This window comes from Pongo abelii, chromosome 8 (genome assembly GCF_028885655.2).
Source record: "Pongo abelii isolate AG06213 chromosome 8, NHGRI_mPonAbe1-v2.0_pri, whole genome shotgun sequence".
In the NCBI taxonomy this organism is placed as follows: domain Eukaryota; kingdom Metazoa; phylum Chordata; class Mammalia; order Primates; family Hominidae; genus Pongo; species Pongo abelii.
This window is the reverse complement of record NC_071993.2, coordinates 100,326,578-100,354,548: the sequence shown is the minus strand read 5'-3', so window position 1 is coordinate 100,354,548 and position 27,971 is coordinate 100,326,578. Positions and strand designations below refer to the sequence as shown.

At 48.0% G+C, this 27,971-nt stretch overlaps 1 protein-coding gene across 1 annotated transcript; it reads right to left on the bottom strand.

The window, feature by feature from the left end:
- Positions 1–14: 14 nt before the first annotated feature.
- FFAR4 (free fatty acid receptor 4) lies at positions 15–27,507 on the bottom strand. The gene is made up of 6 exons (XM_002820993.5): positions 27,213–27,507; positions 24,036–24,142; positions 22,769–22,869; positions 20,992–22,266; positions 12,117–12,245; positions 15–1,160 (listed from the first exon to the last, which is right to left on the bottom strand). The coding sequence occupies exons 4-6, from the start codon at positions 21,556–21,558 to the stop codon at positions 771–773; spliced, it is 1,086 nt and encodes a 361-aa protein (XP_002821039.1). The 5' UTR covers positions 21,559–22,266; positions 22,769–22,869; positions 24,036–24,142; positions 27,213–27,507; the 3' UTR covers positions 15–770.
- Between the last annotated feature and the right edge of the window lie 464 nt (positions 27,508–27,971).

Sequence of the window (27,971 nt, the reverse complement as noted above, 5' to 3'; positions counted from 1 at the left end):
CTTGACATCAGTGAATGATCCTAAAGCCTTGCGAGTCCAAGGTAGGGCACAGGGTGGCTGTGACCCTTCAGAGGAGAAATCTGCGTCCTGAATCGGTTCTAAGACTCACTTCAGAAACCACTATGGTGTGGCTTTATATGTAGGAGATGTAGGAGATGTGATTGCTGAACAGTCATAAATAAATATTTATTAAATTCGATCATGTTACAAACACACTAAAAAAGTTCACATTTAAAAGGAACCCATAACAAATCTTTTTTTTTTTTTTTTTTTTTTTTTTTTTAAGATGGAGTTTTGCTCTTGTTGCCCTGGTTGGAGTGCAATGGCATGATCTCGGCTCACTGCAACCTCTGCCTCCCAGGTTCAAGCGATTCTCCTGGTTCAGCCTCCCAAGTAGCTGGGATTACAGGAGCCCACCACCACTCCCAGCTAATTTTTTATTTTTATTTTTAGGAGAGACGGGGGTCTCACCATGTTGGTCAGGTTGGTCTCGAACTCCTGACCTCAGGTGATCCACCCACCTCAGCCTCCCAAAGTGCTGGGATTATAGGCATGAACCACTGCACCTGGCCAACAAATCCTTTTATAAAGGGAAAATGTTATGAAACTGGGTGATCACCCCTTAATTTGCTGATGCTGTGGATGTGTATTTGCATAGGTTAATTTTCTTAAAGCGGGGTGCACTGATGGAGGGTACTGGAAATGAACTCTGTTTAAAAGCATGCCACAGCTCGTCAGGTGTGAGAAACTCCGCTATAAAGAAAAATTAATTAGCCAGAAATAATCGACAAGTCATTTCTTTTGACAGATGTGTCTGTTAAAATGGCTCCCTTTTCTGGGAACCAGAAGCAGCAAAAAATTTTCTTCCACTCATTCCTGCACAGTGTCATGTTGTAGAGGATGGGGTTTAGGGCTGAATTAGCAAATGTGAAGGCCACCACCCAGAAGAAGAGGGACGGCCAGATGACCAGGTCTTGCTTGAAGTTCTGGATCAGGATGAGGAGGATGGTGATGATGATGGGGCTCCACATGATGAAGAAGGAAACCATGAGCAGGAAGAGGGTGCGGAACAGCCGGAAGTCCTGCTGGGACACGCGGATCTGGTGGCTCTCCGAGTAGGCCAGGTTTACCGTGAGCCTCTTCCTTGATGCCTTTGTGATCTGTGGAAAACCAAAACAGGACTGGAGCCACAGGTGACTGAGGGTTGTTGGGGGTTTTGAGTTAGGGGCCCAAGAGTTGGAATCTGCTATCCCCAAGGCACCGAGGCTGTGTGCCTCTGGGACTTTGCGTGCCTGAGCTTAGGATGTGCTGGAGAAACGGGACCCCTGGCTGGACCCCTGAGAAATAATCAGAAAATCACCTACCTTGTAAACAGAGTTATGAGGGGAAGTGAAAAGCCTGAATTGGGTGGTCTACAAGAGGGACGTCTTCCCTGTTATTTTTTTAAAAGAGGTGACTCTTTAATTGTTTGCAAGCACAATGTGCTTAGGGTTCAAACTCAAACAATGCTATACTGATGGGGAGCAAATGAAGAACATCTGGCCTTCTGTACCCTCTATTTCCACCCCGAGAGGTGACTAACGTGAGTATTTTCCCATATGGCTTTCTGGAAATGCACCACTGCCACACACTATATTCCTGGCGTGGGATTGCAGGCATCTGCTCTTTTGCCTGGTACACAGATGGGCCCACACCACGCACCACACTCTGGGCCTTGCTCCTTTTCTAGCAGTATATCATGGTGCTCGGGCCGTATCTGCACAGAGAAGGCACTTCATTCTTGTTCTCTTCTATAAATGGTGGTTGCAATTTATCCAGCCCCTATTGAGGAGTATTTTATTTCTTTTGCCTTGTTTGGGGAGGTCGCAGCTGAAGTAGCAGTGTGCATACTCTTCCCCTCTCTCCCTATATTATTCCGTTCTCATGCTGCTATAAGGACATACCCAAGACTGGATAATTTATAAAGAAAAGAGGTTTAATTGACTCATAATTCTGCAGGGCTGGGGAGGCCTCAGGAAACTTACAATCATGGCAGAAGGGGAAGAAAATGTGTCCTTCTCCACATGGTGGCAGGAAGGAGAAGAATGAGAACCAAGCAAGGGGGAAGACCCTTATAAAACCATCAGATTTCATGAGAACTTACTATTACGAGAGTAGCCTGGGGGAAACCATCCCCATGATTCAATTACCTCCCACCGGGTTCCTCCCGTGACATTATGGGAACTACAATTCAAGATTATGGGGATTATGGGAACTACAATTTAAGATGAGATTTGGGTGGGGACACAGCCAAACCATATCACTCCCTTACAGGTTGTTGAGTGGGAGATGGCATACCAGTGTGGCAGGCCAGGCAGAAGGGAGCACTGGACCCCACCCTAGGTTCCTTTCCTTTTGCAGGAGCAGGAGAAAATGGATCCTATTCTTGCCTACAGGCCCCTGAGTCAGGGGTTAAGGAAAGATGATGTGATCAGAGGCTGCTCATTTGCTGGGGCAGCTTCTGTTGGGAGCCAACCTGAAAATGAAGCTGAGTGTGGGAAGGGTCTGCCCATACCTAGTGGGAGTGGGTGTGGAAAGGGCCCGCCCATGGGTTGGAGTGGGTGCTGCTTGGGAATGATCCCCTCATCAACAGAGCCTGTTGGCACCATCACCAGACACAGGGAAATCAGAGGCAATGACCAACAGAAGGGGGCAACCACCTCATATGGGCAATCATGCAAGTTCCTTGTCCTTGTGGGAGACCAGACCACTGCCAGGCAGCCCATCCTCCTTGTCTGTCCTCCTCCCAGCTCCAGCACCACAAACCCACATCCTACACCTTGGGCAGGGGAAGCTTTGAACTGACTATGAGATTGACATTGTAAAATAATCGAAAAGTGACTGGAAAGCTCTGTACATCAGACATAGGTGTCATTAAAGGTGCCCCTGCCCCAGCAAGAAAGAGGAGCTTGTCAGAGCACTGCTGGTGATATTTGTGGAAAATGACCATTTTACATTTATGTCCCCTGTTGAGAGGTGGCAACTGGGGGAATGAGCCTCCTCATGCATATCCTTGCACACCTAGGTGAGCATGTCAGTAGAATAAATTCCCACCAGTGGAGCTGCTGGGACCTCTAATAGTTTGTATTAATGAGCAGGGCTGGCAGTGAAGCAGAGGCATGGCAGGCAATGAAGGCAGCCCTGGTTATGTGGGCTTAGAAGGGGATTCTGGACTCTTCTTTCAGGAGATCCTACAGGTGTCCCCCAAGACTCCTGAGTCTCAACAGGGGGAGTAATTGGAAGTTAATTAACATAATTCACAGTTCAGGTAAATTTAACTGCAAGATCAGAATGGCTGAAAATATTCCTGTTAGAATACTTGTAACTAGGCTGGGCGCGGTGGCTCATGCCTGGAATCCCAGCATTTTGGGAGGCCGAGGTGGGCAGATCACCTGAGGTCAGGGGTTCGAGACAACCCTGGCAACATGATGAAACCCTGTCTCTACTAAAAATACAAAAAAATGAGCAGGGTGTGGTGGTGGGCACCTGTAATCCCAACTACTCAGGAGGCTGAGGCATGAGAATCGCTTGAACCCAGGAGGTGGAGGTTGCAGTGAGCCGAGATCGCGCCACTGCACTCTAGCCTGGGTGACACAGTGAGGCCCTGTCTCAAAAAACAAAACAAAACAAACAAACAAACAAAAAACTTGTAACTAGCTAATTAAACGATAGTTGTTTGTTTTATGATTCAATGTGGCTGCTTGCTCTGTGCAGGAGTTTAGGTCCACCAGTTGATGATGGAGACCAGGGCAACAGATGCTGAGTGAACAGCCTCACAGTCATATAGATCTCTAGCTTTACTGAGGGCTTCCGTGTGGCCGGCACTGTGCCACACATTTACTTCTCAATCGTCACATTTAATCTTCATACCTACTCTAGATTTGTACTATCATTGTTCCCACTTCCCAAATGAGGAAATTGAATTTCAAGAAATTTAAGAAACTTGTTAGAGGTCACTCCACTAATGATACAGGGTCAGAGCCCCCATCTCTGAAAATCTAGCTCAGTGGGATTAAAGATGAGACAAATCACAAAAGTCTCAAATGGCATGGCCACACTATTCAGCCCTCCCCTCCCCTCGGCCCTGCAGGGTGAAGGTTGCTCAGGAGACACAGGGCACCACCTCGGGTTCAAATGCCAGAGGCCATATTGGCACATCCAAGTCTGGAAGTCACTATGTAGAATCAAAACTAGAACTTGTGTTCCGGTGAAACCTGGTTAATCTAAGGAACCTGCCTTGGCTGTTAGATCTAGGAGAATATCAGCTGGGCAGGGTGTCAGGTAGGGGGGCTGCAGAGGAATTGGCACCGCCTCTGAGTAAGGATATCGCTCTAGGCCTAAGCACAGGCTGGGGGACCCACAAGGGCTGATTCTGACAGCAGCTTCATCCCTCTTGCTGCCCACACCATCCTAAGAAGGGCAACGATGTACCCAGGGTCCCTGGTGTAGTGTCGCAAAAATACTTTTTGATGAGTGATGTTGATGAAGGCTCACATTTATGGAGCACCTACTATATGCCAGGCCCTTACCTATCACTTAGTTTACCTTTTTAAATTCTCCCGACAATTCTGTAACATATGTACTGTGATGATCCCCATTTTACAGATGAGGAAGCTGAGGCTCAAAGAGTTTAAAAAACTTGCCCACCAGTACTCAGCTAAGAAGCTGCCGAGGTGGACTGCCAATTTGGCAGCCTGACGCCAGCCCATTGTCTTTATCATAACCTAGTTCTTTCCCACTCTCTACTATCTCTGCCGATGGGAATCCTTCTGCCCAGGCTTTAACTCCAAACTCTAATGCCAGGAACTCTGAGAAGGATTCCTGGTTCATCTCCCGCTTGGCATCCTGCAGCAGCATTTTGTTTCAGGCACTCATGCGAAAGTTGCCACATACACTATGTGGTAGATGTCCAGGTGTCCTTTTTTTTTTTTTTTTTTTTTTTTGAGGCGGAGTCTCACTCTGTCACCCAGGCTGAAGTGCAGTGACGCCATCTCGGCTCACTGCAAGCTCCGCCTCCCAGGTTCACCCCATTCTCCTGCCTCAGCCTCCTGAGTAGCTGGGACTACAGGCGCCCGCCATCACACCCAGCTAATTTTTTTTTTTTGTATTTTTAGTTGAGACAGGGTTTCACCGTGTTAACCAGGATGGTCTCAAACTCCTGACCTCGTGATCCGCCCGCCTTGGCCTCCCAAAGTGCTAGGATTACAGACTTGAGCCACCACGCTGGGCCCAGGCATCCCTCTTACCTCTGACCCGGATATGGTTTGGATATGTATCCCCACCCAAATCTCATCTCGAATTGTAATTCCCGTAATCCCCACGTGTGGAGGGAGGAACCAGGTGGGAGGTGTTTCGATCATGGGGGCAATTTCCCCCACGCTGTTCTTGTGAGAGTGAATGAGTTCTCATGAGATCTGATGGTTTTATAAGACAGTTTGCCCTGCTCCTGCTCACTCTCTTCTCTCTCCTGCCACCGTGCAAAGAAGGTCCTTGCTTCTCCTTCTGCCATGATTGCAAGTTTCCTGAGGTCTCCCCAGCCATGTGGAACTGAGTCAACTAAAGCTCTTTTCTGTATAAATTGCCCAGTCTCAGGCAGTTCTTTAAAGGAGTGTGAGAACAGACTAACACAGACCCCCACCAGACTACGGGTTCCTTGGGGGATGGGAGCTGAAGCAAGGCATGCCTGTGTCTTCTGTGACCCAGAGCCCTAGCAGGTACCTAACAATGGCTGTGGGTGACAGACAAAGTGGGCTCACTCATGGACCAAGTGCTTAAGTGGACGGATTTTTTTTTTTTTTTGAGATGGGGCTTCGCTTTTGTTGCCCAGGCTGGAGTGCAATAGTGCGATCTCGGCTCACCGCAACCTCCACCTCCCAGGTTTAAGCAATTCTCCTGCCTCAGCCTCCTGAGTAGCTGGGATTACAGGCATGCACCACCACACCTGGCTAATTGTGTATTTTTAGTAGAGACGGGGTTTCTCCATGTTGGTCAGGCTGGTCTTGACCTCCCGACCTCAGGTGATCCGCCTGCCTCGGCCTCCCAAAGTACTGGAATTACAGCTGTGAGCCACCGCACCTGGCCTGGATCTTTTTTAGCACTGAGAGATGCTACTATCTCCTTCTCTCCACAGTTCCCACCACTGGTAGGGTGTGAGGAAGAAAAGGGGGCTTTATAATCAAATGTGGCTCCTGTCCTCCTCCCCCCCCATGCTAGATGTCAAGGATAGTCAACATTGATCCAGGATTTCAAATGTCCTCTGCACTGGGCAGAATGCTTGATGTGCTTTTAGATTAAACTAAATGCTCAATTAACTTTTGAGGATTAATCCTAATCCACAGAACAAGCCTCTGGGGTAGGTTCTGTGGTTGCCGCAGTTTTGGAACTAAGATGCCCTGAGAAGAGAAGTGATTTGCTCAAGCCTCACAGTCAAGTAGGGGAGTGTACCCCATGCCAGGTGCCAGTGTCTTCTCCACTGAGGCACAGCACCTCAGCAGAGGTATTCAGCATCTGGGGAATGTGGTCCACGGCCACCGAGTACATGATGACATGCAAATGCTGGGGGGCCCCTTCAGACATTTGGATTGTGTGGGGCTGGGTGAGGCCCAGAAATCTGCAAGTTTCCTAAACTCCCCGGGTGATTCTTGCCCACTGAAGTGTCGTAGCTGCTCATCTAAGACAACAGGCTCAGTCTGGAGTTCCCCTCAGTCCTTTGAGGACAGACCTTTTTGAGACTCACTGCCTCCACACCCACATGAGCTTCTGAAGACCGTGGGGGAGCCTCCACCCTACCTCACACCCCTCTGCCACTGCATGCCAGCAGACCGCTGCTGCCAACATGTGGGGATGGGTAGAGGATGTTCCCACTGACAAAGCTGGGACTCAACCCTGAAGGTTGAATCTCCTCTGGGGGCTGCTTGGTCAATCAACAGCCTCCCATCTAGAATCACTGGACAGAAGATTCCATCTTTCCAGAGATTCTACCTCCCTTTCCACAACCAGCATGCAGGCCCCCAAAGCTGGGGAATGCAGGTCAGGCGTGGAGAAAGGGCTTTGTGTTCACTGTCTAACACCCTCATGTTCAGCGGAAACAGATTTTGTTTCTCAGCTTAGCCCTGAGACAGGCTGAAGGTTTTCCATCTGCAAGCCATAGACTCACTTATTCGACAAATATTTATAAGCCCCTGCTATGTGCTAAGCACTCATAGGTGCTGGACACACAGCAATAAGCAAGGCAGCTCCGCCCACGCTGCTTTTCCATTCTGGTGCATATGTGGGCAATGAGAGGGGGATCAATAAACATCCACTGTTACAAAAGGGTAGAGGCATCTCAGTTGTCACGGCAACAGTTGCTGGGCGATGACGTCAAGCAAGCCCCAAACAGTGGTGACAGCCTGATCCGAAGGCACTTAAAAGTCGCTGGGAGGTTATTCCCTTGGGAAAACTGTTGATTGGAAAAAATACTGAAGATGTGTGGCATGTTTAAGTCACAAGGAAAGAGGAAGCAGGGAGGGCAGAAGGGTGAATAAGGCCACTGCTCCAAGCACATGAAGCAGCCCCTGAAGGGTGGGCGGTAGGGAAAGAGCCAGGGCGAAGCCTGCTCTGAATTCTTGCCCAGCTCAGAACCAGGAAGGAGGGTGGAGACTTTAGAGCAGGGTTTCCAAAAAGGCATTTCTTGGAGCACAAGTGCAGAGAGATGCTCTGTGGGAAAAAGGGGGTTCTGTAGTCACATTTAGCAATGATACCTATTCTATTACTGTGTGGGAGATCGTCAAAGTATATTGGCATAATAAAGGTCCTGAGAAGTCCTGCAGCAAAGAATCCAATCTAGCCTATCCCAGCATTTCCCAGACCCTTTCTAACACCTAACATTGCCATGGCACTCTACAGAACATTCTAGGACACATACTGCTTTAGAGCAATAGAAGACCAGGGTGATGTGAAAAAGAGACACTTCTCAAGCCTGGAGATGAGACCTGGGTTACAGGAACTAGTGACAGGTGAGAAGTGGGACTGGTAGTGCTGTAGTTATGTATCCCATGGCTTCAAACAATTTGTGAATTGTCTGTTATTATGCCTAATTAACATTGATGTTCAATTGATTTTACAGAGTTATGTAAAACCAAGCTTCACAGAAAAAGCTTGGACAGAAAAGCTGACTCAGTATCTCTGAGTTACGTATATCTTCACAGGGGAGGAGATGCAAACTGAGGCCCTGCTCACACACTCCATCCACCTGGTATAGCTTGCCTGCTTCCAAATTATCAGCCTGGCAAACTCATGGTACCAAGTAAGGACAAATGTCATAGTCCTCCTGGGAAATGGGCAACAGTGAATTTTGCTAATAAGGTGGAAAGTAATTTTTAAATGATATTTGGATTAAAATTGTGATTTTTAAAACATTATCATATCTGCTCTTTCATTTTATTGTGTTAATCCACTGAGGCATATTTGGCTCCTGCAGAAACTGAGGTTCACATTACTTAAGTGCCTTGCCCAAGGTCACACAGTGATAAAGCCTGGATTAGAACTCCTGTCTTAGGACTCTTTGTCCAGTGATTTTCCCACTGTCCAAGAAGAGACGACCCTGTAGACCCTTTCAATGTGATCCAAGGCTCATGCCTCATTCATTCAACAAATATTTATTGAGCACCTACAATGAATGAGCCAGGCTCTGATCTAGGCATAGGAATATAGCAGTGAACAAACCAAAACCTCTGCTCCCATGGAGCTTGCATTGTAGTGGGCAAGACAGATGACTGTCATAAATTGAATATGACAGGTATAGTAAGTGTTTGAAGAGAAATAAATCAGGATAAGGAATTGGAGATTGATGGGAAGACTTTTTAGTGAAGAGCTTTTTGAGTAAAGACTAAATGAAGTGGGGAAGTGGCCCATGCAGAAATCTGGAGAAGAGAGATCCAGGGGAACAAGTGGCAGGTGCAAAGGCCCTGGGGCAGCAGTGTGGTGGCCAGTGTGCAGTACAGCCTCAAGGCCAATGTGGACACAAGGGAGGGTGAAATATGAAGGTGAGAAAGGCAGCAGGGCCAGACCACACAGGGCCTTAAGGTGAGGGTGGTGATGGAATGTAAATTACATATTTGATCTGTTACTCTGTTACTCAGAGTGCCCTTTTACCTCACTGTGAGTCATGACAGCTCTTGCATCCAGGAGGTGTTCTGAGGTCTGTGATGGGGAGAAGTGAAGGCTGGCTGTGGGTTTAGACACAAGGTGCTTCGAGAGTAAACTGCTGTTTAGAGGTGGGTGGCTAAAAGGACACCTGCCCCAATTCCTCAGGTCTCATAGAATTTTTCCAGGTGGACCCTGGCCTTGAGAAAAAGATGCGGGTGGGTGGAAAATCATTCCTCCCTCAGCAGGCAGCTGAGAAGCATGAGGTATGAGTGAAAAGGGGCAGACCAGAGCCCTCTTGGCGCCTAAGGAACTCAGGAGTGAGACCTCCAGGAAGGAGGTCAAATGCTGCCGCCCCTTCCAGCCAGCCCTGCTCTAGCGTCAATTCCTTGCTCTTGATGTGCTCCAAATCTGGGCTGTTGTTTATTCTCTTGCAAATCTTAGCAGCACCTTTTCCCAGCATGCTCTGAGACAGGGGTCGGAAGAGCAGCCTTGCCTAACAAATCACGACCGTCATAATTTATTCATCACCTGCCACAGGCAGGCATGGCTCTCTCTGTCCCATCAGTAGCATCTCCTACATGCCTCACAACAACTCTATACTGCTGGCATTATGTTTGATATTTTGCAGAGGAGGAAACCGAGGCCCAGAGATGGTAACTAAGCTGGTCAAGGCCACACAGCAAGTAAGTGGCAGATTCAAGACTCAAACCCAGATTATTAAAAGAACACTGTCAAGTCTCTGTGTCTAACTTCATGGCCTTTTGCTTTTTTTTCTTTTTTTTGAGAGGGAGTCTCACTTTGTTGCCCAGGCTGGAGTGCAGTGGCGCGATCTCAGCTTACTACAACCTCCTCCTCCTGGGTTCAAGTGATTCTCCTTCCTCAGCCTCCACAGTAGCTGGGATTACAGGCATACACCACTACGCCCGGCTGATTTTTGTGTTATTAGTAGAGATGGGCTTTCACCATGTTGGCGAGGCTGGCCTTGAATTCCTGACCTCAGGAATTCACGCCTGGGATTACAGGTGTGAGCCACCACACCTGGCCTGCTCTTCTTTCTTATACGCCTTATTCGTCCCTTACGTTTGTGTAGCATTTAACAGTTTGCAAAATGTCTGCAAAGTCTCAGTATCATTCCACCTTGTGTTCAGTTTCTCTCCTTTCGATATCAGCACCCTTGTCTGTCTCCTCCCTCTTCCCCTTTTATGTCAAAGCTCCTTCTGGATAGAGAATGTGTCTTGCTCGGTTTTTAGCCCACCTCCTTTCCCCCGAGCACTTTGCACAGAGCAGGCCCTTAACACATGTCTGAGAAATTAATGCATTGGGACTCTAGGGTCAGACTGCCTGAATTTAAATCCTGATTGCCACTTACAAGCTGTGTTACCTTGGGTAAGTTACTTAACCTCCCTGTGCCTGGGTTTCTTCATCTGTAATTCTTATCAGAATTAAAGAGTTAGTTCCTGGCATATGGTCAACACTATGTAAATATTTGTTAAATAAGTTCTACATTTATCTTCCTTTTTCTCTCACCTCTTTCCTTTTAACTTAATGATAATAGCTAACACTTATATAGCACGATTATATGACTGGTCCCATTGCAAGCACTATCCAGACCTTAACTCCAGGCCTGAATCTGCCTTCTGCACTTGAACAAGCCCCAGGCTGTGTGTCACTTTAGTGGTCACTGGGTGGGCAAGAGTCTAATGAGCGACATGGAGGGGCCATCTCCCACAGGACCCAGGGATTAGCAGACCTGGATGGAGGTTGGCCTGGCTATGGGTTCTGAGCATCTAAGAAGGTTACAGACCTTAGCTGCAAAGAAAGGGCCATAAAAGTGACCAGAGGGTGAGCAGGCCCTACAGGGCACCACTTCAAGTGCCTACTTGCCAGATGACCCACACATGAGATGCTATAATACCAAGATTCAACAACTATAAACCTCCACGAGGATTCCAGGGCTTTGCATTAAACCTTCTAAAATGGGCATAAACATGGATGCACCCAAGCTGTTTGCCTGGGCAGGCAACTTACTCACAAATGGGCTACCTTACGAGATATAAAACAGGCTGACTCGTCCTTTTTATGTCCCTGTACATATTTGTTTTGAAGGTAGAGATCATTTCCTGTTTCAGTGCACATTCGAAATGGACATTCCCTGGGGGTGGGTGGAGTAGCAACTGGAAGATAATAGGAGGGACTTCTGGTAATATTCCATTTCTTGACCTGGGAGCTGCTTTCATGAATGCACTCAGTTTGAGCCTACACCTATGCTCAGTGTGCTTTTTATATATGTATATAATACTTCAATAAAATGTTTTAAAAAGTATACATTCTCCAGTACTGCAGTGTTTGCAATGGGGAAAAAATGGACACAGCCCAAAAGACCATAAAATAAATGAAGTCACATCTGTAGCCACTAAAAATAATGAGCTAGAGATATAGGAATGATGTGGAAAGATGTTAAGATATAATGTTAAGTGAAAAAAGGTGTTACAGAGCAGAGAGTATTATCTCATATCTGAAAAGAACATTGAACAGTGTCAGATATTTTAACCTGCAATTTCATATGGTTCATCAAATACACACACAGTATACATGACATATACATAAGCTTATAAGAAAAATAACCTGAAAAAGTACATCTTGAATTGTTAAGAAGGTAGAGTAAGTTTTCAGTTTCTGTGTTATTTACATTTATGTGTCTGCTTTCATTTTAATTTAATTTTTTGTAATGACCTGGTATTACTTTAGTGATGAGCAAAAACATAATCACAAAGATATAACTTAAAAAAAAACACCCTCTCCTTCCTTAGCGTTGTAGACCTGGGCAGTGAATCAAGATTGAGCTGGCGTGAACTCTTAAGTGTTCTCCGACCCCAAATTCTAAGATTCTAGCAGAAATAACCCCAAGCCTGGGTGAAGTTCAGTGGCAGCACTTGAAGCAAACATACCTGTAAAATTTTGGAGTAACTGATCACAATGACCAGTCCTGGCACCAAGAAGTTCAAAGTAACAAAAGAGACATCCCACGAGATCTCTCCAGCAATGGTGGGCCAAATCAGTGTGCAAATTGAAATTTCCTAGTTACAAAAAGGAAAAGAACATCATGTAAATGCTGGCTTCTTATTGGCCTCTGGCTCAGTCTTATTGAGGGTTTCCTGACACTTACACAGTTGCATTGCCCAGTTACACAACTAGCATGACAGTGAACCTCAGAATCCCTCCCACTGCCCACCACAATCCCACTTGCAAAGCACTTGCCCCTGATCCTCAGAATAGCCATGATTATGTTTCCTGTTCTCTAGGGACAGCAACTGAGCCTCAGGCTTGCAGGGTGGTAAGAGCTAGAGTCGGTTCCTAGGTGTGGTCTTTCCACTTCCCTGGGCTGACATGCAAAGGGCTTTTGAGCCTTCTCTTCCAAGCCTGCCACTTTACAAAGGAGAAAACTGACCCCTGAAAGGTTACAGAGCTCGGAAAGGACATGCTACATAACAAACATATCGAAACAGGAATGAGGTTTCCTTGTAGTCACACTGTGTAAGCTGAAGGACACAGGGTCTTTGCTAAAGCATTAAGTGTTCATGCTGGGGGTGCTCAGGTGTCTAAAGTGTGTCGAGCTGCATCAACCTGGCCATCTAGAGCCCCAAGGCAAAGATCAGCCTCCACTCACAGACAGTTCAAGATGTAAAACCAATGGAATATGGCAGAAGAGTGTGAAGGTTTGTGATCTTGCTGCTATCACTATGTTGTATTGATTCAAATGTTTAACACTAACTGCAAGAACTGCAACATACGGAGACCTTACTGAATAGTTACAAATAGCTTCTGCAACAATTTCATCCAATGAATAAATAGGCCAATGAAAACAGACTATATCTGTGTGTGTGTATATACTAACTTCCCACATATAAACTTCCTATGCCCACTTGACTACAAAAACAAAACTGTTTAGAAAACAAGCGGCCCTAACACACGCATATAGAATAGATTCTTCAGAGCACATGCTGTGTAAAAAGACCACATTATTGATTTTGAAGGGCCAAGGCATCTTAACCAATGTCTAGGAGTAGCATGATCATCCGAAGTACCAATCATTCATTCATTCACTTGAGCAATATTCATTGAATGCTGTACTAGGCAAAAGCAGAGAATTTTTAGCAGTGAATCAAGACTGGGCTGGTGTGAACACATGGTGGGGGGAAGTTTATTAAATCCTTCCACATTTTGGTGATTGGAAAGAAACCTGTTTTTTGTTTTGTTTTTTTTTTTCTTTGAGACAGAGTCTCACTTTGTTGCCAGTCTGGAGTGCAGTGGTGCGATCTCGGCTCACTGCAACCTCCGCCTCCCAGGTTCAAGCGATTCTCCTGCCTCACCTCAGCCTCCCGAGTAGCTGGGACCACAGTAGCACACCACCATGACCAGCTAATTTTTTTTTTTTTGTATTTTTAGTAGAGACGGGGTTTCACCATGTTAGCCAGAATGGTCTCGATCTCCTGACCTTGTGATCCGCCCGCCTTGGCCTCACAAAGTGATGGGATTACAGGCGTGAGCCACCATGCCCAGCCAGAAACCTGTTTCTTTCAAGGATCTTCTGATTACTGGCAGTGAGGCTACTACTGCTCTCTAGAAAACCCACACCACCCCCTTTTGTACTCAGGCCTCTGCCCACTATGGACCCCTCATTCCAAGACAGCGGTAGCAATACATATAAGCAGATATGCTGAAGCACCAATCGGAAGAAACGGATTCCAACCCTGAATGTGACTTGGTCTCTAATTCCTATTCTTGTGATGGAAAAATTTTAAGGGACAGTAGAAAAACAGAGGACACACAGAAGCTTTTCTTAAAGCTCTTCCCAACTCTTCCCAAAAGCCTTTTCCAGAACGTCTGCCAAAATCTCTCCAGGGTTAGCAAGACTTTTGTAGAGTGTATAATGATAGAGCAAGGTGTTCTCTCTACAGTAGGAGTGAAAGAAAAAAAGCAGGTCCCTAAACCATGTGCTTCTATGATCCCAGTGTGTTGAAGAGAATGTATATGTGTGAATGAGTATATGGCCATCCAACACACACACGCACACACACACTCTCTCTCTCACATACACTCACATGCTCGCATGCACAGAAAAAAACATGGAAGGATACAATCCAGAAAGTGAAGTGTCTATTTCTAGGTGGGACTCTCAAATTGTTTTTATTCTTGTGGCTTATCTGGTTTTCCTAATTTTCCATGATGTGCCTATATTACTTTTATAAAAGAAAAAAGTTCATTTATAAGTGAAATGATGATCAAACATGAAACACAGACCACCATGATAGTTCTGCCAACTTTACCAGCTATTTTTCAACAGAGACAATGAACCTGTCCCAGGAAGCTCCCAAATTCCGTGACTTTAATAAAGACGCTCGTTCTCCTTTTGATTTGTGGCTCTTGCTCAGGGCAGGAAGTGTGATAAGGAAGTAAGATAAGAACTCTGCCCAGCACCCCCACACATGAACTGAGAGGCAGTGCAACTGGCTTGGGGGCCTGAATGATGGATTGACATGCTCTTTAGAAGGTTTTATATGGTACTGTTGACTAAGTGCGCTGTCTGGTCTCATTAAAAAATAAAATAACAGGTGCCATGCCCACAGAGATCCAAGTTGGTGTCATAACTTGGTTTCTGTGGGAAAATCCATTTGGCTTAAGTCGTTTTGATTCTAGGTATTCTCCCGCAAGCTGTGACATGTAGAGGAGTTAGGCAGCATGTCAAGTCTGGAAGGTGGGGATGTGAGTCCTATCATATTCTCTGTACTTTTTCTGCACATGTGAAATGTCCCCCGATTTTAAAAAGGGAACTTGGAAAACAAAAGTGGCAAGCCTGCCTTGTTACTGAGTTACAGAAGCGGAACTGGCAGAGTCAACAATAGTCTTCTTTAATTCATTTGCTCAACCACCCGACTCCAGACGTGGTGGCTGACCACAGCGAAGCCACAGTGAGGAAGAGCAAGGCGCTGGCCCTATCCTCCAGGAGGGGGAGAGGCAGAGAAGTGCTAGGACACTTCAGGACAGGACAAGCAGCTGGAAGTGCCCAGAGAGCTTCAGAGGACCAGAGAGGGTAGAGCCACCCGGGGGGGTTGTTTCTGCTATGCCCGGAAGGACCGCAGCCAGGGGCATAGGGAGGCCGGAGCTCAGGTGACAGACCAGCATTCTGGGATGAAATTGGGAGGCCACTCACAGTGAAGGGATAAGTGTGACTTGGATCCCCCAAATGTGTTCTGCCTCATCCCAGTCTCCACTTCTCCCTGGCCATCTCACTCATTTCCACAGCTCCTTTTGCAGGTAAAGCTCCAATCTACTCTTTTCAGCTCCATGTTTCCTGAACCCCAGACTTGCCCAACAGCCATGAGGACATCTCAGCAGGAGGCCTCATAGGCACATTAAGCTTTGAAGGTCCCATCCCCAAATGGTTCCACCTGATTCCTGCACTCCCTGAATCAGGGCACAGGGCCACCAATCTCCAAGGTGCCAGAAACCTGAGCACTGGCCTTCTGCCCACCTCCTCCTCCCCACTCAGAAGGGATCTCTAAGTTCCTCCTTCATAGCTATTGACTTATCCACCTATTGCATTTTCACTGGCCTGCCCCCAACCCTTACCAAGACCAGGCCATCACCATTAAGTCTAAACTTCCTACCAGGATGTCTCTGGCCCTTCTCCCTCTCCTCTGCCAACCCTTCCAGCACCGTCTTTTGCCCCCACTGAACCTCACGCTCTACACATGTGTGGTGGAGAACCCCTTGCAAGTTTCAGAACAGCACTCACTGCTCCTTTGGCCTCCATGTGGACTCTCCTGTGCCTGCAATGTCCTCCTCGTCTCCATCCCTTGCCTAGCTTACTTCCTCTCATCTTCACACTCATTGCGGACACTGCCATCTCCCAGTAGCTTCCTGGACTCACCATACCCAGCAGAGACCCTTCCACAGCTCTCCACAGCTTGTGCAATCATCCCCTTCCCTGTCTGGAGCCCCCACTGAAGTGTGTTACTAAGGGTGGGGACCAAGCCTGCCTTTTTCCAGCCAGCATCCCAGCACCTAGAATTCTGCCTAATACACATTAGGTGCTCAGGACAAAATTGCCAAACGAGATTTTCTAAGGAGACTCCCCTTGAGGATGGGGACATCTGTCCACAGGCACTGCGGAAATGCTGACCCTCCCCACACTGGCTGACTTATTTGCAAACACTGCCTGTTTGCAAATAAGTTCTAGCTGTTTGTTCCAGCTGTTTGCCTATCAGTCTCTGATGATTCTTCCTGCAGTACCTCTGGAGACCCTTGGTAAATCCTTGTTCCTGCGTCTCACCTCTGCCATCAACATGGAAGACTTCAAGATCATTTTAAGAACCTAGGAGTCCTAGTTGGATATTTTGTCTTCTATCAGCTTCCCAGCAAAAAAGAGAGAAAATATTAATGCAAGAGATGCTTCCTTTCTTATATTTTAAAAGTATTCTCTAATCATAACAAAGGCAAGCAAACTGTGTTTGTTTCCTCAGACAATCCACACTCAACAGAGACACATGAGCGTTCACATGACTAGCCTGGTATTAAATGAGGGTAGGGTGGGGCAGTGGGATCAAGTGCCCCAAGGAAGTATAAACCCAAGGGTGACCGTATCCAGAGGGACCCAAAAGAGTGGGGCTAAATTCTGGTTCCATCTTTTGCCATTCTGTGACTTTAGGGATTTCCTCTTTTAGAATAAACAAAAGAATATGGGGTGGGGTGACTGTGAGGACCAAATTAGGCCAGAATCTAGGACCATCTGTGTGCTTCTCCTTGAAGAGAAGGAGGTGGATTTACGTGATTTGTGGCAGGGGCAAGAGGGGAAGGGTGCTTAGTAAATGTTTGCAGAATGAATGGGCAGCACATTCTGGCCAGGATAGACAGTCTTCTCCACCTGCCGATGTGGGTCACCACCCAGCCAGGGCCACAGCACACACAGGCTGGAATCCTGTTGAAGCAGGGTGAGCTGACCTGGCTGAGATGTTAACGTTGCTAGGCTATGTTCACCCTCTTAAAATGGCAGTCTGTTATTTTACAGCAATCAGAAGAATTATACTGTTTGAAGAATGTTTAAAATGTTTATGTTCAAAGATAAGGAAACTAATACTAGCTAGCAATTCTTACATGCTTAACTGTGTATGTGCCAGGTGTTGGCCCATTTACTAAACATGAGTGCCCATGATGATCCGGTAAGGTTGGTTGATACTGTAATCATGCCCATTTTGCAGAAGAGGAAAGTGACATATTGAGAGGTTAGACAGCTTGGATTCTGTCATTAAGCTCCCGAATGGCAGAGATGGGATTTAAACAGAATGACTCCAAAGCTCACTCCAAATACCAGCTTGTCTCGCATTTCTAGGATGTTTATCACCTCATCTTCTCTTCAGTGAAGTTTTAGAGTCTGATTACCATGAACTACTGGGCACCCACAGCCCACATGGACAAGAGATTGAGTTTCTGTTTCAGGAGGGCTCTTGGGTCGGCAGAAGCTCTAAGGGGCAGTTTCCTTGGCCAACGCTCCTTGAGGGGAGGCAGCCAGCATCTGCTTAGGCTTGGTTGATTCTCTCAGCGTGTGGTTTGGGTTAGGAAAATATCCCCCATCCCAAACCTCCATATTTAGTCTCTAAGTGGGACGGGGCAGACAGAATCCACAAGCAGAAAGCTGGGAATATGGGGATTGAGAAAACAAGCCTTTGCTAATTTTAAATGTGAGACTCAGTCAGTCTAGACCAGATCCTCCTGTTGCTTTTTTTTTTAATGACTACACTCCCCCTTTGTTTTTTTCTGTCTCTCATTCTTTTCAACTTATTTCTTCAACTGCTGAACCTATAATGTTGGATGTTTTCTATGTGTTCAGGCAACAACCCTTAGGAAATTGGGGTTTTTCTGTTTGTTGGGTTCCTGGGCAGGTAGGTGTGAAAGTGTGTGTGTGTGTGTGTGCATGAGAGAGAGGGAGAGAGAGATGAGGTGGATGTGGCAGACAGGTAGGAAAGAAGACAAAGAAGATGGAGAGCCAGAAAGGATTGTCCCATTTTTTTAATTAAAAAAAAATTTTTTTTTTTTTGAGATGGAGTCTTGCTTTGCTGGCCAGGCTGGAGTGCAGTGGTACCATCTCAGCTCACTGCAACCTCCACCTCCTGGGTTCAAGCAATTCTCTTGCCTCAGCCTCCCTTGTAGCTGGGACTACAGGTGCATGCTGCCACACCCAGCTGATTTTTGTATTTTTAGTAGAGATGAGGTTTCACCACGTTGGCCAGGCTTCTCTCCAATTCCTGACCTCAAGTGATCCACCTGCCTCAGCCTCCCAAAGTGCTGGGATTACAGGTGTGAGCCACCGTGCCCAGGGATTTTTTTTTTTTTTAATTTCAAGCTTTCCCACCTCACCTCTACTAATTTCAGTGAGTAGGGCTCCTGTGGGTAACTAACTCACCTAGCCCCCAGTGCACACTGCAGGCTCATTCTCTCCCAGTGGCTTTGCCCAAATCCCTCTCCAAAGCTGCTTAAAACCAAGGAAGTGTTTCAACATTAAAACAAGGGAAGTCTGTGTGCCCAGCCATCACAATACAGACCTCCACGGAAGCACCTTACAGCACAACTGTGGCCAATCTGGAAGCACCACAGAGGGCTCTAACCACACCCAGATTCCCTAACAGGGGTACGGTACTAAGTGGCCAAGACACGGAAGGCCCCTGCCTATGCCAAGGCCTTCTCACGCAAACAGTCACCTGTGTCCCTGTCAGCACACAATTTTAGTCTGGGCTCTGGCTGGGAAGTGACAAGAGTCTTATTTTTTAATGTCATTTGCCAATTAATTAGGGTTATACTTGAAATCAACTGAAAAAAGGGAGAGGCACAAAATACACATCTGAAAACTTAAGATACCTTCAAGATACATTCTACCTGGTCTTTCATTCCCTGAACATCATTTTCTCCTGTAAGAAAGAAAATGAGGTGAAATACCTCAAGTTCTGTGAGAAATATAGAAGTACTGTAACTCATTGAGAGAATAACTTTTAAATAAATCAAAGAAACTGATGGCAGAAGCCCAGCCCCCTCCTGATCCATGCTTTTAGAGGCATCTGTGTGGCCCATCTTGATTCTCAGGGGTGTGTAGGCTAAGAACAAGCCTGCTCACTAAGCCAGAGCCCTTGGTCTGTCTATAAATGGCACCCACCAGCTCAGCTAATCCTGGCTTCTCCGGGCCCCACTTGAGTGGACATGGCCACAAGCTTGCATGTTATTTGACCAAGTGCCACAGGCTTGATGGGGCTCCTGCCTATTAGTCATTCAAGGCCATAAACAAACAAACACCCCACAATGTATTCCACACAAGCATTAGAAACAAGTGTTTAAGTTTGATTTATGTTTAAAAAAAAACTTGCACTGGATACAGGAGGCAGACTCCATCCATCCTACCCCCAGTAAAAGGGCTGTGTGAGAGACTGGTCTGGGAAAACCCCCAGAGAGGCTCCACCTCTCTGTCCCAGGCTCTGGAGGGTCACACAGCCAGGGGGTGTCCCTGGTGGGCTGTGTGCATCTCCATAACCAAGCCTTCCCCTGGTGACATGTCATTTCTCCCTCCCTACTTCCCTCTCTCTGGCCACTTAGAAGGTCCCTCTTTGGGACTGTGATTCCTGTTTGTGCCACGATTCCTCAGGGCGCCCCATACTCACTCCTAGGTGGAGAGGGAGCTTAAGGGTAGGGGGTTCCGGGCCGGAAAACCAGTGACCCGGGTAGGGAAGGGGAGGCCAAGAACCCAGCCACAGGCAGACGCTCCTGGAGGCTGAGACCCCGGCTCACAGACCTAAGTCCTATCCCTATCTCTCTCCGCGAGGCACGGAGAACCAAACACACTGGGAAGACAGCCAGACAGCGGCCACTGTCCTCCACCGTGACTCCGCGTCTAGGTCCGCTCTCCCAGTTGGATCCCGGCGCACGAACCCTGCAACCACTGGGCAAAGCGGCAAGAGAAAAAGACCAGAGCTCGGGATTCCGGACCGCGGGACTCGAGGGGACCGCAGCCAACGTCCTGCACTATCCGCAGAACCTTATTCAGATCATGGTCACTCCCACCCCTATGAGCTAATAATGACAACTATTGACCCACTATGCGAAACAGAGCTCGTCGGCCCAGCCTCTGTAATCTGCACATTTCGGGCGCCCAGGACACCTTGAAGGTCTAGTGTAATCCTTCCGTTTTGCAGCCGAAAAAAACTGAAGACCCCGGAAGGGAATTCCGTCACAAGTCCCCTAAAGACAGCATTGCATCTGGGGTTCCTGGGTCTCACGTGCCTGCCCGCGCGCTTTCAAAGCAGGACCATAACCCAACCCTGGACAGGAGCCCAACTCCTCCTTGAATTACGGATAAAATACTCTGGGCAAGTTATTATACACTTCGGTGTGCCTCTGCTTCTCATCTGTGAAATGGCTGTGATAATAACAGTATTGTAGCACCTGGCGAGGAATCATGATTCAATACAAAGTGATTGGCCACCCTGCTCCCCCAAAGTTCCGTCTCGCTCCTAAACTACTCGTTAATTAACCTCGCAACAGTCATTGCATTTTGCAAGAATTTGGGAGACTCCACTTAACATCATTTAGGAGGGCGTGTGCACAGCGTTGTAGTGAGATTTAAGAGATTAAACTTCACAGCCATGGGCACAAGGTTTGGCACAACGGTTAAGTGCAATAAATGGCTATTGTTGTTGTTGATCATCCTCATCCCAGCTTCCGTTGGGGCCCCTTCCCAGCCTGCGCAGGACACCTGCCCGGCACGCACAGAGAGGCGCTCACCTGGTCGGCGCCGGGGAGCCGTTGAGGGACGACTCGGAAGAAGACGCAGAGAGGCAGAGCGGCGACCGCGGAGTAGCCCCAGATGAGCGCCAGCAGCACTGCCCGCGCCCGCCGCCCAGGACCCCGCACACCGCGCTGCAGGTGCACGATGCACACCATGCGCTCCAGGCTGACCGCGGCCAGCGTGAGGATGGTGACGCTGCCGCTCAGGGTCATCACGTAGAAGAGGAGGTGGCAGGCAACGGGGCCCAGCAGCCAGGCCTCAGTCCAGCGCCCGGCCAGCACCAGAGGGATCGCGCTGATGAAGAGCAAGTCGGCGCAGAAGAGGTTGAGTACCAGGCAGGCAGTCGCGCCGCGGCGTCGTCGGCGCGCCACCAGCACCAGGGCGCACACGTTGCCCAGCAGCGACACTGCAAAGATGAGCACCAGCACGGTTGTCTCCACCGCGGCCAGCACCAGCCGGTGGTCGCCCTTGACGTCGGAGAAAAAGGGAAAGCGGGTGCGGTTGGCTTGCTCCAGGCTGCGCAAGTGCGCGTCGCCCGCTGCCCGCGCGCATTCAGGGGACATTCCCGGCGCCTGGCGGCCCGCAGCGGTCTGAGAGAGTGCTCATCTGGGAGGCGACTGAGTGCCAAGGCGGGGAAAGAGGGAGGGAGGCGGTTGCGACATCTCGCCTCTGGCCCCCTCCCTTCTGAGGAGCGCCAGCACTGGGTGCAGGCAGCTGCACCCGGGGCGCGCGGGAACGAGGAAGTGCCCGGCAACACTGGCCGCGAACACTGCAGCTGGGCTGGGTATTCTTTCTCTCCCTCCCTGCCTCCTTCCCTCCCTGTTTCTTTTTCTTTCTTTCTTTCTCTCTCTCTCTCTCTTTCTTTCTTTCTTTCCTTTCTTTCTTTCTTTCTTTTTTTCTTTCTTTCTTTCTTCCTTTCTTTCTTTCTTTTCTTTCTTTCTGTTCTTTCTCTTTCTGTATTTCTTTCTTTCTTCTCTTTCTCTCTCTCTTTCTTTCTTTTACTTTTTTTTGAGACAGGGTCTCTCTCTGTTGCCCAGGCTGGAATGCAGTGATGTGACCTTGGCTCACTGCAACCTCTGCCTCCCAGGTTGAAGTGCTTCTCCTGCCTCAGCCTCCTGCGTAGCTGGGTTCGAGACCCATCTTTTTAGTAGAGACGGGGTTTTGCCATGTTGGCCAGGCTGGTCTCGAACTCCTGACCTCAAGTGATCCACTTGCCTTAGCCTCCCAAACTGCTGGGATTACAGGTGTGAGCCGGTTTTCTTATTTTTCCTCTGGAAAAATGTTATAAAGTTAGTATGAAAATGCTTACTGGTTCATTGCTCCACCTCCAAATCTCTCTGTGAGCATCTGTCCATCTGTCTGTGTATGTATGTATGTATCTGTCTGTCTGTCTGTCTATACCTATCAGTTCTGAGACATATGCCTTTGCAGGTTCAGGGTATCTCCTTGCAAAATTAGGGTATATTATAGAGCAGAATGCAAAGGTTGCTCACGCTCGTGCAAAGATTTCAAGTCTCTCTCCTGCCTCTTCCTCCCATCCTGTCCAGGTGAGACCCCTCCCAGATCCCCAGACCCAACTGCCCTGAGCATTCATAGCTGGGTAACCACCTCAGCCAGGCCAGAGTGGGGTGACGGGGAAGACCACCTTGCACCCTGATGGTGGTGCAAGGGCCCTTCTTCAAAGAGGTCCAAGAGTTCCCAGGTAGACAGGGCACAGGCATTCAGACCAAGGGAACAGCAATGCAAAGGTAGGAAGGCCCGAGAGAGCATCACCTGCCTGGGAAGGGGCAAGTGCTCTGGCGTGCCCAGCGCTGTGATCTTTTCCACTGTCCATAGCACACCTATCTGCCAAAAGACAGGAACCCAAGTAGAAGCTGGAAAATAAGAGCAAGACTCAAGTGATCAGCTGCCTGTTTGTAAGTTGTTCACACACTAGGGGCCCAGGGCAGGGATCACACCATGTCTACTTTAAACAAGCTATAGAGGCCGGGCCACAGCTAGCACGCTGAAAGCTTTACATAAGTTAGAAAAAAAGGGACTTCCCTGAACAGATGAGTTGGAAGGCACTCCTTCTCCAGGGTTGATGCAGCCAAGGCTCTGGGCATGGCCAACAGGGCCTGGCTGGGGCTGAGCCCCTGTGCACGCCCCTCAGGTGGGAGTCCTTGGCAGGCCGAAACCTGCAACGTGGTTAGAAGTGGCTGTGCCTCGTGGTTTGTGGGCTTGTGGGCAGCAATGGCCCTTCTCACTGGCTCTTCCTGCCCACTTGATTGCGGTTTCTGCTCAAGCCCTCAAAGCCCACCCCATACCTTAAACTGCCTTTGTAAGATTATAACTGAGGAAATTATGACAGTGAAAGAAATCAGACCTAACTGACTCCATCTTGCTTGTAAACTTTAAGCAAGCTGTCCTTGTTCATTCCTGGGCATAGGCTGAACTAACTTTGGGAAGGAATTCAGTTCATGGTTTGACTCTGAAACAAAATTGATAGCAGCCCTTTTCCCGAAAAGACCCTCTTCTTGCCTGGGGACTAGTCTGCCTTTGCAGGACTAACAAATTAGCTACAAGATTAGAAATTACATTTCAGATGTCATGCTGGCTCCAAGAGTCTGAACCTCCCCAAATTGCTCCTGGGGTAACATCACTATTGCAAAACCTAAGATCAGTGCTTGAGATATTTTGCAGACCCTGCACTCGATGGATCAGCCACCACCACCCAGACTGGTAATCTGGTTCAACCAGTTCTGCCATCACACCCAGGAACAGAAAACAGCAAGAAAAACTCACTTCGGCCCTCTATGATTCTATCTCCAGCCTGACCAATCAGCCCTCCCCATCTCCCAAGCCCCTACCCGCCAAATTATCTTTAAAAGTTCTAATCCACAAATGCTCGCGGAGACTGGATTTGAGTAATAAAAAAACTGCAGTCTCCTGCACAGCCGGCTCTGAATGAATTACTCTTTCTCTGTTGCAATTCCCCTGTCTTGATAAATCAGCTCTGTCTAGGCAGCGGGCAAGGTGAACCCATTAGACAGTTACTTACCCTATCACAGTGGGGTTATCGACGGGGCAGGGCCCATCTGTGAGTCCCACTGAGCCGACATTTTCTGCCTGGGAGTTTCCTCAAGCTCATTTCTGCGGCAATCTTGCCTGAGGAGATGAAGAAAGGAGAGCAAGGGCCAGCCCTTTAGCAACTGTGAGGGCGGGGATGTCCTCACACTGGACGGCCAGGCCTGACCACTGTCGCTGGAGTCCTGGGGTGACTAAACTGTTCCTGCCAGGCAGAGAGAAGAGGTGAAGCCATGCCTCAAGAAGCCCCAGTGCCTTGAGGAGGCCTTAGGAGTCAATAGTCCAGAAAGGATCAGCCCCCCACTGCTGAGGTAACTGGGGAAGAAGGAACACTGAGGAGTAGGGGGACTGGCAAAGGGGGTAGAAAGAACAATAACAATAATAGTAGGAGTGGCCGGGTACGGTGGCTCACACCTATAATCCCGGCACTTTGGGAGGCTGAGGTGGGCAGATCACGAAGTCAGGAGTTCGAGACCAGCCTGGCCAACATAGTGAAACCCCATCTCTACTGAAAGTATAAAAATTACCTGGGTGTGGTGGCACAAGCCTGTAGTCCCAGCTACTTGGGACACTAAGGCAGGAGAATCGCTTGAACCCGGGAGGCACAGGTTGCAGTGAGCTGAGATCGCGCCACTGCACTCCAGCCTGGGTAACAGAGCAAGACTCCATCTCAAAAAAAATTAGTAGTAGTGGCCAGGCACTGTGACTCACACCTGTAATCCCAGCACTTTGGAAGGCCAAGGTAGGTGGATCACGATGCCAAGAGATCAAGACCATCCTAGCCAACATGATGAAACCCCATCTCTACTAAAAATATAAAAATTAACTGGGCATGGTGGCGCACACCTGTAGTCCCAGCTACTGGGGAGGCTGAGGCAGGAGAATCACTTGAACCCAGGAGGCGGAGGTTGCAGTGAGCCAAGATCATGTCACTGCACTCCAGCCTGGTGACAAAGGCCTCCTCAGGCACTGGGGTATCTCTACCACCTCAAAATTTTTGTATTTTTAGTAGAGACGGGGTTTCACCATGTTGGCCAGGCTGGTCTCAAACTCCTGACCTCAAGTGATCCACCTGCCTCGGCCTCCCAAAGTGCTGGGATTACAGGCCTGAGCCACCACACCAGCCTCTGATTCCACCTTTTGAAGGAAGTATTATCAAAAAATTTGCAGGCATATTTTACAACCACCGCACTACCTCACAGGATTTTAATGAAGTATAAATGAGTTAATACAAGTAAGTGTTTAAAATAACCTGGAATATGGTAATTATCACACAGGTATGTGAGTGCTATTAATACTATTGTTATTACTACTATTATTGGGTTTTTTTTGTTTTTTTTTTTTTGAGATGGAGGCTGAGGCAGGAGAATTGCTTGAACCTGGAAGGTGGAGGTTGCAGTGAGCCAAGATCATGCCACTGCACTCCAGCCTGGGTGACAGAGCAAGACTCTGTCTCAAATAAATAAATAAATAAATATTAGTAAGACAAGTGAGTTCTGTTTGGGGGCTAAAGCTCAGGGGCTTGAGCAGTGGTCCCTGCAACTCAGCGCTCTCAGCCCTGCCCGTTTTATCACCTGAGCTCTGCAGCCTCCCTGTCCACACTGGTAGCTACCAGGATCTTTCCCAGTGCATTTCTTTCCAGCTTAAATTGGCCAGAATTTATTAACTCCTGTTGCTTGTCACCAAGGAGTCTAATCAATAGAAGATCCAACATCTGACGCCTCCCCTCCCCCCATGTTTTAAAGACGGTCTTTATTTTAATGAGGCCAGATTGCCCAATACGGGAGCTCAGACTGGATAAGTGGGATCTTGGTAATCACCTTTTTCCCATTCTTCCGAGGAAAGATGTAATTAAAGCCCCTAAATACAAAATGTTCAACTCAGAGAGAAGAGCAATTTTGATATGGTCCATTTCTACTTAAGTGGTAGTGTTTCTCTGTGGCCCTCTCTCGGCTGGGAGCCACAGTGGCCAGCCGAGGATGGCATGCAGTCCATTCAGCACACACTGATGGAGCACGTACTGCATGGCCAGCACCACGCCCAGTCCTAGAAATGGCCAGAGAGCAGGTGAGGGACGTGAGCGCAAGCCCAGAAGAGCTTTCTGCAGTACAAGATGTGGCTTCACCGAAATTCCGCACATCCCAAGGAGACCATTGGCCAAGATATTGCAGTTGCGTGATTCCTCTTGCATCACTTTCTTTCTTTTTTTTTTTTTTTTTGGCTTCTTTATTAGTTCTATGTTTCTATTATGAAATGCAAGAAAAATATAAATTTGTCCATCATTCTTCCACACAGCAATAACCCTGTGGCATTGTGCTGTGTAACTTTCCAGTGTGTTTTCTGTACATCCGGGGCTGTCTGTATGCCTACAGGTATTTTATAAAATGGGAGTTGTGTGGCACACACTATTTTGTATTATGCATTTAAAAATTGTTTTCAGGACCTGGTGCAGTGGCTCACACCTGTAATCCCAGCACTTTGGGAGACTGAGGCAGGTGGATCACCTGAGGTCAGGAAGTCAAGAACAGTCTGACCACCATGGCGAAACCCCGTCTCTACTATAAATACAAAAATTAGCTGGGCATAGTGGCGCGTGCCCGTAGTCCCAGCTACTCACAGGAGACTGAGGCAGGAGAATCGGTTGAACCCGGGAGGTGAAGGTTGCAGTGAGCTGAGATCGCACCACTGCACTCCAGCCTGGGCGACAGAGTGAGACTCTGTCTCAAAGAAAAAAAATTTTTTGTCCAGTCACATTATTTTTCTATTCTATCCCTCAGTTTCCTCAATGCACACAACTGTCCCGTGCCATATTTAGCCCCCAGCTTGGCTGCAAGTTGAAAGGACAGAGCTATGCACCACACCCACCCTCCAGCAATGGCTCTCAGAGGCCAGGCTCTGCTTTAGTCTCTGTTGGTTTAAACAGAAATGGGAAAAGTGTCGACTGTGTAGTTTTCCCCAAGGCTAACCACATCCATTTTTACTTGCAAGATTATGTCCTGCTTATTTTGCTGTTGTTGTTAAACTTCTCTTTCTTTTAGGACAGAGTATGTGTGGCAGTCATTAAAAACAAACAAACAAAACCAAAAAAACAATCCTATGCTAAAAACTTGACTACTGCTTCAATCTCCAGAGAAACTCAGTCAAGACTCACCAGCCTGTCACATGGCGATAATAAGGATACATATTCATATAAGCAAAGACCTCCAAATTTCCAGACCTTTTTATGTCCATGCTCTTATCTCATCTTGAGGACAGCTCTCCAGGGCAGGTGGTATGCTCTCCCGTTTCACAGAGGAGGCAGCAGGTGGCCCCCGTGCAGCAAAGGGAGATGGTCCCGCTTACATGGCTGGTTAGCCCCAGTGGAGCAGACTCGGGTTCTCAATTCTCAATTCAGTGACGTTGGAGGGGCTCTTCCCTGAGCTGCAGCTTTGCCACCATGCATCACTGAAGAATGGAACCTGGTGGAACATTCTGGAATTCCACTCTGGAAGTCCCAAAGCTACAACACACTTCAGTGGCCAGAACCTGGCCTCTGCCACTCCTGCTCACCCATTGGCCCTTGCTTGGGGCTGCGTGCTTCAGCACTCTGGCACTGCCTGTGGGGTGCAGCTGAAGGGGAAGAGCAAGCCTCACAATTGAACACTTGCAGGAAATATCTGATACTTGGGTGTGACCTCCTGGGTTTGTTCCTGTCCTGTAGCTCACTGTCAGTGCACCCTTGGGCAAGTGACATCACTTCTCTAGATCTCTGTTTCTTCATTTGTAAAACGAAAATAACAATGCATCCTTCAAGGCTGGGCACAGTGGCTCACGCCTGTAATCTCAGCACTTTGGGAGGCTGAGGCAGGTAGATCACTCAAGGTCAGGAGTTCGAGACCAGCCTGGTCACCATGGCAAAAATTAGCTGGGC